Below are 12,021 nucleotides of genomic sequence, written 5' to 3' on the forward strand. Positions count from 1 at the left end.
TTAGTGACAAACATGATGCACTAAAGCACAGTAGCATTAGAATGGATAACCTATTGCACATGCTGATAAAGCCAGCATCAGGCAGACACTGCCTCTAAAGGCCTGTATGAGCCAGAAATATTTTACTACACCCATAGTGTGTGTAGGGATACAAGGGTTGTAGAACTGCGTCTCTAGGAATAAGATATAATGATTGGATGTGCCTAAAACGTACTCTAAGCACGAAACACAGCACTTTTATTAACATACTAGCTTCTGGCTAACTAATAAAGTGCCAAAACATGGGGAAGTATTCCTGACACTTTTGGAAATAAATTGTGTCACCGAAAATATTATTAACGACGCTTAAAAGCTTACTTAAGCACTTTAACGGATTTCTATCCAACCGAACAACCGGACTAAACCCGGAACATGAAAATATGGCCAATAATATTATTGATCTTTTTTCTGAGCCAGTTAGGGTCCCTGATTACCCTAACACCCGCATTATAACGCATCACACCACTAACCGAGTTAAACCCTAATCTAAGTTAGTTAATCTAACTAAACTCTAACTAAATACTTGAAATCGAACCAAATGACCCCCCCCCCATCCTAATCGGCCCAACTAGAGGGAAACATCATGGTACAAGACTTGATTAAAATAATGAGGTTGCCTAATATCAAGGAGACACGAAATCCTTTGGACGATGATCTTGATTATGTCTATAAAATCCAACCATTACACATCATAATCTTACACATTCACCAACACTCAAAATCACTCTCTCTCTCCCTCCAAGAGCTCTCGGCCGAACCCCCTCCCTCTCCTACATCCATTTTTCGATCTTGTTCAATCCATTCCAAGCACATACAAGCTTCAAGGATCACGTATTGGGAGTCTTGGAGAAAACGGAAGCGGAAGGACGTCGTTACCTTGCTTTTATCCACCACATTTTCGCCTAGATTCTTCCCTAGCCCCGAGCTAGAGGTATAATGCTTAAAACTCATTCTCGAACATATCTAAGGTGGTTAATAAGGTTTGTAACGGTTAAAATGCGGAAACTTATCTTTTGAATCTTTAAAGTTCACTAAAACATGAATCTTGTTGGTTAAAAGATCATAAGTTGTGTAAAAGTTGTAGTGTTTAGATATGGTTATTATTTAGGCCCGATCTACGTTGTGGTGGCTCGGATCATCGTTTAACCCGACTTTGTTAAGATCATAGATCTTGACATAAGCTTGTTTCTATCGGTACAAGGGTTAAAAGGTGAAACTCTACCACACGAGAAACATGAATTTGTATAAAAGTGTTTTACTTGTAAAATAGTATTTAAAACTAGCGGATCTACGTATCTGCAAGTGGTATTTTCAAAGGACCAAGTGTCGAGAAAATCATGTTTTATAAAAGTCGGATGACACACTAACAAATATGATTTTTACAAACCACAAGTGTATAAACACTTGTGAAATGAAAAGCTTCGACAAAATAACAATCTTTGAGAAAGATGACGGGAAGTTGTAAAGGATGATTTATTCTAAAAACGAGGTTTTTACGAGATTAAACTATTTTATACAAAGATCCACCAAATATAACAGGATCTACACGATAGTTTTCAGAAAAACTACAAGTTCATGTGATTATGCGATTTTACATACTTGTCGACTAGTTTGATGTGTCGGAAGTTGTTTGATTGATTAAAGAAGTGTTGAAATGATTTTGTAAAAGAAAATGATACGCTAGAAAGCGTGGCCACCTCCAGTTACAGGGGAAACTCTGGCGAAATTTTTCTAAAAATATAACACTTAGAATTATTTACAAGTGTTAGAATTATTTTTGATATGTTTTCAAAATATATTTCGCCACGACTTTATTTACAAATATTCGGAGGTGGGATTTTCACAAAACTAAACGTGATAAATATATATATTTGGTAAATATTTTTCACCCCACTGTTTATGATTATTTTGTGAAAATACATAAATATTATTTTAGAGTAAAAATAATATTTCGAACGATAACAGCTCCAAAATAATACAAACGCTTACACGACAAACATATAAGTTACAACGGTAATTATTATTACCACACGATTACTAAAACGTAACTTACGCATTATTTTGGAAGTATTATGTGAAGTGAAGATATAATATTTTTGAGGAAAATATCTATATTTTGGAATGAGAAGTGAAAATATATTAAGTGGGACTTAATGATATAATACAAATACACATGTATTAAATCCCCCATCCATGGGAAGGAGATTAACTACCAAGTACATGCAAAATATAAACACGAAGTAGTTGTCTAACTATTTCCCAAAAACTTAAACTATAAAGCTAAGGCACGGCCATCCGTCTAATAGAATTAGCACATGTAGGTCGTTGCACAGCTGCCTGACATTCGGAGTACTTGGTATAGCGACGCACTGAGTGTGAGTTCATGTCCCCCTTTTCTCTTAACTGTTTTCAGTTTTCTAAACTGCGGGGGTGAAATACATGTTACATTGATTACGAATACTTTATACATGGTATGGTTAGCGTAAGGAGGTTTGTTACTTAAGATCATGTGAGTGGGTAGGCGGAAACTTGAGGCCATTAATCCTCATGGTAGGACCGAGGGACAGGAGCGGTAGATCTATCTGGGTGTAGCGAGCCCAGCCCCAGGTCCAGCATAACGGACCTCGGGGTGACTTAGTGCCCGACGCATAAATCCGCTAGGTTTGAGTCTTCCTACTTGCACTTCACACATATCAATGGCCTTGCAAACCATTGGTGATCTCTTTTTCCTTATTTGCTACATACCAGGGTTTTTGATAAATACAATGGTTTATTTACTCACTTTCACATGAACTCGCTCAACATTATTGTTGATTTTTCAACTTACATGTATTTCAGGGAATTAAAAGATCTGGCACGGTATGGCATGTTTTCCGCTGCATGAGTCACCGAGGTCATCCAGGGTTTGGGGAAATGTGACTCTTTCCTGGACAAGTCACAGTCCTTAAACCATGTCTATGTTATGTTTGGGTTTGTAATGTTTGAACAAGTTTATGGTGGCTAGGGTGTTATCCCGTTAAGACAATGTTATGGTATTTTTATTTTAATGGATGATCTTGCATATTTTTAATTCATATAGCTTTGTTATGATTAAGCTATGGTATTATGAAGTCACACCAAATCAACCACGCTTCCGCATAGCCAGGGTGTGACATGTGTTTTCTTTTGAAATCACTTTTTCTGTTCGATGTTAGTTACTCAACCGACCCGTTAGAAGGCATTCCGCAATCTAGTTCATACCACCTACTTTCTTATCAATATTCTAGTTGTTTCTACCAATCACAACTCGAATCATGGTTGGTTACATTAGACAAACCGTAACTTTTCATTAATACTTGTAAGACCCATTCTAATTAAACATTGACTTTCAGAGTAGTTTGTATACAAACATATTTGCATATTGACTTTTATACTAGTTTGCATACAAAAATATTTGCATATTAACTTTTATAATAGTTTGCATACAAACATATGCATATTGATTTTGGAAGTAGTTTGCATACAAACATATTTACATATTCACTTTTGAAGTAGTTTGCATACAAACATATTTTCACGTCAAGGACATGTCATCAGCTCTAATGGTCGTTTTGCCCAAATACTCGATGTACCTTACTTGAGGTGGTCTAGTGTCCACCATTGACTCAACCAACTTTAGTAGAACCATAAGGCCTCACCAAGAGTTTAACCGACCCATTACACATACCTGGTGCGGGTCAAAACAATGACCCGTTATCAATACCCTGTAAATTCTATTTTCTATTTCATGGCAATGCATGCCCTACATTATGCTTACCTGTAAGCATAAAACTTAACAAACAAGGCACTGAATACTATATTTGAATAGTGGTAATATCACCATTTGACCCGGTTATCCATTTGATCCGTTCTTGGCTTACCCATTTTGCATTTCAAACTAATCTTTATATTGTTTATCACCATGATGTGATTCAACATGAATTTTGACCCGTTATGGCTTACGCCATTGGGTCTCCTTTTCATATTTCTTTGTCTAGTTAATAACATGTGATTTACTTACCATTTCACTTATTTGACTCGTTATGGTTTACATTATAGGGTCTCTTTTTGTATAATTCGTTGGTTTACACCAAAAACTCATTTTTTACTCGTTCGACCCATTTTGATTCGCGTCATTAAGTGTTTAACACCAAAAACTCACTTTTACTCGTTCGACCCATTTTGGTTTGTGTTAGAACGAGTTTACACCAAAAACTATATTTTTACTTGCTCGACTCATTTCGGTTCACGTCAACAAGTGTCTTATGTCAAAAACTCATTTTTTTTACTCGTTTGACTCATTTAGTTTACAACTTAGGGTCCAAATTCTAAAATTATTTATTTAATCACCAAAATGTGATCTAGCATAATCTTACACATTTTGACCTGTTTGGCGTTCACCATGGGTCTCGACTTTAACAAATAATGTTTATGTCAGTCTACTTCATATTTCTAAATTAGTGATTCTATTATAGGAGGTGTAAGGTTTACATACCTTGCTTTCGATCATGCATTCCCGCATCTTTGACCCGCTTGACCCATTCCTTTCCAAGCTCCCACCTAGCTTGTCAAAAGTTAAACTATCGCATAACATAAAATCCACAAGATGGTTAGATTAGTCATCATATACTATGACCATCAACCTTTTTGACTTTCTTAACATATTTTTCATTCAATTATATTATAGGTCAGTTTGACTTTTAGTATGCATTAACAATTTATCTCCTTTGTTCCCATTAATGCAACTACTTGCATTATTCTATATGCAAGTACCTTAGACTCTTAACCTCACTCCATTAAGTGTGAGTTATTCATCAAAAATCACATTTATATTTAGACTAACTGGGGCTTAATTATCCGTCATTAGTTAAGCTTTTATAAAAAAACCATTATTTTAGTGTTGCACTTTTGTGCAGCAGCTGTTCACGACACATTTTGACATCTTTACATGTAAATCAGCTTTTCATGTTCAAAGATGGATTGTCGGGGACTCAAATACCTTTTCAAGCATATGTGGTATGCCCTCTAACGGGTTTTCTGTGATTTTATACGATTTTTCAAAAATCTGGGCAAGTAAAAATGGTCCCAAATAGCATGCTGAGAAAACCGCATAGCTGCAGAAATCATGATTTTTGACTCGTTTAACATCCGAATCAGTTCTTCCTTTCTAAAAGTGAACTAAATTCATCTCGATGACCTTTCCACCCGTATAAGCCTGAACCTTATCGAGTCATCGAGTGATTTACTATGAATATTTAAAACATGGCTGTAACATGATTCTTTTTACCCTTTTAAAAACTTACTTAGGCATTTAATCGAGTACCTTAAGGGCATTATTCTTAAGTCACTCTTATTAGCTCAATTTGTCAACCTCTAACCATGTAATTTCAATTCAACAAGTAGGTATCGTTCTTATAAACACATTAGCACATACATTTCAGTTTCTTATTATAAAATATCATTGTTTAGCCAATTTACTAACACACAACATGTTTTTAACTAGGTTAACATTCCTAGTTGCTTACTTTCCGTTAATTATCAATGAACATGAGAATTCTATTTACTAAGTTCGTTGATGCTACAACCCGACTTAGATTACGTACCGATAGCCCGAACCTTTTATAAACCTTAATTTTCTAAAAACATTTTGTCGTTTTTATATAACATTAGGCTTATTTATTTAAATCCTAATGTTTACGAGTTAACTTTTACCACTAAGGGTATTTTACCCGCCCATCCCTGGTTAATTTGATTTAATTACCAAGCTCGTTTTTGGGGTGTTACAGTTTAACTTAAATGCAAATTTTAATGTCGTATGTCATAGTTTTTATAGTATTCCAGGATTTGGTGATTTAATCTTTGGTCTCTCATGTAACTTGTTAAATCTTGATTATGTATATAATATATACAGGGATATTAGATTTAAATAATCTAAACTTTCATTAATTGGCTGATGGCACTACCAACTTTCGAATTATACCACATTACTCACAGCTTTCAACTTATTGGCCGATAGCACTCACAAAAGAATTATACGAAATTTGGATGATTCACAAATCGAGTTGAGCTGGCTTATAACATAGTTAGTTTTTTGCTAATGTGGCTGTTGAATCAGTTCTGTTTAAACATAATGAAAAACATGAAAACATACCTGTTACAGCAGACAATGCAGAGGAGAATCCAGTGAGAGATGATGCCATGGAGTTTGACATGTTTGTCAGTATGATCTGGTTCCTCCTTAGGGTGCTGACTAATGATGGTGATGATGAAAACCGAATAGGGGAATCGGTATGGAGAAGAGGTCGATGATGTTATGATTATTTAGGTTATGTCTAAGTGTGTAACCTTTTAACCTCTACATAATTCTCCTTATATAAGCACCCAAGAGGAAACCTAATTAGTTAATAAAGGTAATATAGTCCATTAACAATTACTAACTAATTATTTAATAGGTTATTATATATTTTGATCTATATTATGTAAATGATTATATTGGCTACTAGATTAAATATTAAACATAATATATTTAATCTTACAGTGGCATCTGAAGTGGTTTTTTATGATATGGCAGCTGACGTGGCGTCTGACTTGCCTTTTGATGACGTGATAGCTGACATGGCATCTGACTTGGCTTTTTGATGACGTGGCACTGGTTTGGTGACGTGGCAGTTGATGTTAGCAAACTGAGTTAGTGTTGGGTTAGTTTAGGGGTGTTATTGGCCAATAAGTTGAAAGTTGAGAGTAGTGTGATATAAATCGATAATTGAAAGAAGTTAGGGTTATTTAAATCCAATATTCCTTTCCATAATATATATTATGCTAGAAGCTTGTTTTAACCTTGGTTTAATTATGTTATACATTCATTAGTGTAAATTGTTTTAGTCTTTGTGTTGATTGTGCTTATTTGGTATAAATTCATATCTTGAGGCTCGATATAACGCTTTTTTTATGATATTGTTGAACGTCTTTCTACAATCAACTGAGGGAACTCAAACCCAGACTCCTAATAATAATTACATGTTGAGTTAAAATTGTTCAATATCTCGGAAATAGCTCATGACTTGAAAAAAAACTAGGAAAAAGTTCGCTCTTGAATCGACTCGGTTGTAAATAAGCCAGCTAAACTCGGTTTGTAAATCATCCAAATTTAAGCTTGACCCTAATTGGAATCTGTTTACACGTTACAGACAAAAAAAACGACATATATATTAGATGGGAAATATGATCATTTTGCTGTTGACATAGAACTTCTTTATATGATATAAGATAAGATGTTTATGACTTGTAATATATTATAAAAAATATGTATTAGTGGGACAATATTTTAAGTCAAATATATGCGAGTGGTTGTTGATGTAAATTATTATTGAACTTGAAAATTCAACAGTGGTGGGGACAGAAATTTGGCATTGCTATTCATCACGTTTCAACACTGATATATTGTTAATCATGAATCTATGTGTCCACCACTTCACTTTTGTAGCTATTCATCACGCCTCTTACAACTATAAATAGACCTATGCCTTCCTAAGGAGTCACCAAGAGATATACAAACCAAGATAATTTAAGCTTTCCTTTCGGTTCGATATGGGGAAACTGAGGGCATTGAGTTTGGCTAGTATGCTAATAGTTTCAACTTTGGTCATGATGTGTGAGAGTCGAGTAGCAAGAAAGGACTTGGGTTTGGATTTGGGAGGGATTGGCTTAGGTGTGGGTGTTGGAGTTGGGGTAGGGATAGGTGGAGCAGGTTCTGGTTCAGGATCCGGAGCAGGTAGCTCCGGATCTAGCTCATCCTCTAGCTCTTCCAGCTCGAGTTCTAGCTCGAGTTCTGGTGGAGGTGGAGGAGGAGCAGGGTCAGAAGCTGGCTCGTCGGCTGGTTCTCATGCAGGATCAAGTTCAGGAGGTCGGGGAAGAGGTGGTGGCGGTGGTGGTGGTGGAGGGGGGGGAGGGGGAGGCGGTGGTGGACGTGGAGGTGGTTCAGGTGAGGGTTCAGGAGAGGGAAGCGGGTATGGATCTGGGCACGGAGGTGGTGAAGGTGGTGGAGATCGCAAATAAACTTATAAACAATGTATTGTGGTTTTCTTGTAAGATTTATGAATAAGCTATGCATGCATGAATTTTAATGGTTATTTGTGTAGTACGTATATGATGGAAAGTGTCTTGTTTCAACACAAAGTGTTGTTTGGTGTTTCATGATTGTACTATCGTTGTACTATATGAACCAATTATAGTTATTATGTTTTTTTACCAATCGCGGAGATTGACCTACTTTGAGTTGGTAGTTTAAAATAGTAATTTGTCCATGATTTGATCCTTCAAATTAACTTTGGTAGATATGATCCATGAGTTCGTCACTACTGCATGCATGACATGCAAATCAATCATCTAGTCTATGAGAAAGAGAGTTTAAGAGCCTTTAGAACCAAAAAAAAAAAAGAACAATGTTCATTGGCTTTTGACTTTGTAGCGCTTTTATTTCGACCGTGGGTATAACCGTGTAAGTCATAAGAAATATTTTATTTCAACATTTTTTTTCTAACTTTTCACTAATTTAAACACTTCTTCACGACTTTGCTTTTCCATTACACCGGCTGATCTAAAAAAAAAAACATTTGAATTAATTGCACTAGAGTTAAATGTGATTTTAGTCCCTATGGTTTGAGTCATTCTTTTAGTTTAGTATAAAAGTTTCATTTTTCAAATGTGGGTCTAAAAAGATTTCACCTTTGCCATTTTAGTCCACTGGGTTAACATCATCCAATTTTTCTGTTAACGAGAAGACCGATTCGGTCATTTTATATGGCCGAATTGTCCTTCTAGTTAACAGAATTACATATAAAATGACCGAATTGGCCTTCTCGTTAACAGAAAAAATGGATGAAGTTAACCCAGTGGACTAAAATGGCAACGGTGAAACCTTTTTGAATCCATATATGAAACATAAAACCTTTGGACTAAACTGGTAAAATGACCCAAACCACAGGGACTAAAATGGCATTTAACTCAATAATAATAAAAAAACATATGCCACACTGCTTATTGGTTACCGCTTATTGGTTACCGACGGATTGTAAAGATTAGTTTCCGAATAGGATTTCATTCTAGACATTTCAGTCACTTGTGTGTTTGTCTTTCGAGCGATACGTATAGCATGGACCTGATTAATGTGTCTCGTAGGGATGTCAGGTGGGGTTAATTTCTTACTCATATTTGATTGTAAAATTTTGTCTCATATCCGGTCTATTGGTTGATTATTTATCCGTTGGGTGTCAGACATACCCGCGGGTATTGAGTATATTCGTTAGTATTTAAAAAAAAATATACCTATTCGTATTTCCAAACAACTGTCATCTACTTTTCCATCAGAGGTTGCCACGTGGGCAGATGTTAACTGTCAAATCTTTGAAACCGCTGCCACGTCAGCATTCACTTTTTCCCTTTTATAAAACCCTGATTAAATCCCAAACAGAGCTTTACTCGCCGTATCAAATTCAAAATTCTCCAAAATGGTTTCCATCCTCTTCTTGACTACTTCTTCAACCTCTCGCAATTTCTACTTCCATCCATGGCTCTAATCATCAAACATCCTCAAAACTACCTTTGCACTTTCGAGAAAACCAAGAAAAACATAGAATTTCACTCAATAATTGACATCTTGTCAACCTCCAAATATAAAACACTTCTCACCGCCGATGCACCAATCTATCAAGACACACTCTGCGACTTCTGGGAAAATGCCAACATTGTGGAACAAGGCAATGAGCCATTCGGTATAACTTCAACAGTCGGAGGTGTATTGGTTGCCATAACCCCACTACCATATCTGAAACACTCGAGATGAATGACTTAGCAGGTAAAACTTCTTTCCCAAAAATGAATTTCAATTGGACTTAATTGAAAGGGGTTATGATGGACAATTGAATAAAGCTACAATGTTTAAACCAAACTTTCCACCACCAATGAAATTCCTGTTCCATACCATTTTAACATGTCTTTCAAACAAAACCACTTCTTTTAATGAAATACTTTTGAAAATTCAGTACTTGAGGTATGCAATTTTGAATAAAACTGATTTTAACTACTCCCAAGCATTGTTTACTGATATAGTTAATAATGTGAAAAACATTAAAAATGGGAAGAAAGCTGTTTTTCTCTTATTTCCAAGATTTTTAAGCTATTACCTGCAAAAGAAGCTTCCACAAAAAGCCTTTGAAAAAGGTACAACTTTTAAAATGAACAGTCTTTCATCAGAAACTTTTACTCGCCTAACGGTCAAAGAGTCAAATGTTTCAAAAACACAAGCAAAGAGGTCTGAGCAAATTTTAGATGAGTCCACATCTGGTCCTCAAAATTCTGTTGTAAAGTTATATAATTGAGTTGTTTTACGCTTATCTTTATCAAACACAATTACAAGCTATTGGACTTAGTTTCTAGTGGGTTAGATTGTATTTGGATAAGCCATGTGGGCTAAATTAGTAGTATTGGGCTTGGGTTAGGCCATGTGGGCCGAATTCTATGTGAACCCTATATAATGATGTGTTTAGTTCATTATTTGGGTTAGACGTTTTAGAGATTATTGTTCTTCTTGAGTATTTTCGAGTTCTTTTGTTTGTGTACCAGATGGTTCTTAGAAACCGTGTGCACTTTGATCATATAATCATATAATCGATTGATTGTTCTTGTTCTTCTACATTTTTCTCAGTTTTCCGCACTTGGATTAGTGTTATTGATATCCGATTGAAGTTTTGGGATTCTAAGCTAGCACAATCAACAACATTTTAGATAAGATTCCTACATTATAACTTTAGAATTGCGCAATTAAAGGACTAATTGCGTCAAACTGCAAAAGTATGTCGATCATATAGAATCAGACCTTCCGGAATCTTACCATAAGTTAAAAATACCTTATTTATTCTTTATATAGCTTAGTTATAGGCTTAGGGGTGTTTCGTGCGCAAAAATAAACTTTTATGTCATGCAGGGACTAAAACTGTCAAAAAGTGCACAAGTTTGCATTTTCGCGCATATCTCGCATTCTGAATATCCCCGGCCACCCAAAAATTTATGTAAGCACTAAAATATTTTATTTTAGTGTTTGGCTTGATAAAATTCCATCCGTCGCGTAATTTGGATCGTTTTTAGCGTCCGTCCGTGTTTCGTCGTAATTAGTCGAACAACGGGACCGTACGACCAAACGAACCGACATCCGAGATGTTTTTTAACATACTTTAAGTTCCCTATACTTTAACTTCATTTTAGATTTTTGAAATGAGGTTAACGGGGCTTAAACGTGTCAAAAAAATGCATCGAAAACCAAGTTTGGGGGTGCAGGGGCCTGTTTTGCCATTTTTGAAAGTTGCTGACCTGCAAGGTCCTTACGGTCCGTATGGACCTTTGCTTACGGTCCGTAAGACATCCCCAGACCAGCAAAATCTGTTTCCAGCTCATTCCAGCTCATTCCAGCTCTTGCAAATGGTTTTTGATCAAACTATGGGCCAATTTTGATGGTTTTCAAGTGCCCCTTGTATTTGTAAACCATGTGCCCACATGGATGGTTGAGATTGAAGCTCGGTTTTCGATAAACGATCTTAACGGTTGTACGAAAACTATAAATACCCCCACCCATTTCACTCCCAACTCACACTTGATCCTTGAATTCTCTAAGTTGGAGACTTTGCTCTTCATACCTAAGAATATAGGATCAAACCTCCTTGCTTGGACCCTTTGTAAGTGTCCTTTCGTGCTTAGTTTAATTATTTTAGCGGTTATAACCGGAAAGTCAAGCGTTTCGATAAACGCTTTGACTTTAAAACGGTTGAGCCATTGTTCGTGTCGAACATGGCTACGTGACCGTAATTAGGTAGGTGTTTAACCCTCAAAAGGGCACCTCCTAATTACCACGTTTACTTAGTTTAATTGTTGGGTCAAATATAAGTCAATCGGGTTAGTTTAAGTAAAATTCAT

The 12,021-nt window shown here is 35.9% G+C and overlaps 1 protein-coding gene across 1 annotated transcript; it reads left to right on the plus strand.

Annotated features, from left to right (window-relative positions):
- The first annotated feature begins 7,585 nt into the window (after positions 1–7,585).
- LOC110940373 (putative glycine-rich cell wall structural protein 1) lies at positions 7,586–8,308 on the plus strand. Its single transcript, XM_022181922.2, has one exon. The coding sequence runs from the start codon at positions 7,645–7,647 to the stop codon at positions 8,110–8,112; it is 468 nt and encodes a 155-aa protein (XP_022037614.1). The 5' UTR covers positions 7,586–7,644; the 3' UTR covers positions 8,113–8,308.
- The last annotated feature ends 3,713 nt before the right edge of the window (positions 8,309–12,021 follow it).

This window comes from Helianthus annuus, chromosome 5, assembly GCF_002127325.2.
Source record: "Helianthus annuus cultivar XRQ/B chromosome 5, HanXRQr2.0-SUNRISE, whole genome shotgun sequence".
NCBI classification, from domain to species: Eukaryota; Viridiplantae; Streptophyta; class Magnoliopsida; order Asterales; family Asteraceae; genus Helianthus; species Helianthus annuus.

Excerpts from the sequence above, each read along its gene's own strand:
- LOC110940373 (XM_022181922.2), top strand. The coding sequence starts at position 7,645 with ATGGGGAAACTGAGGGCATTGAGTTTGGCTAGTATGCTAATAGTTTCA.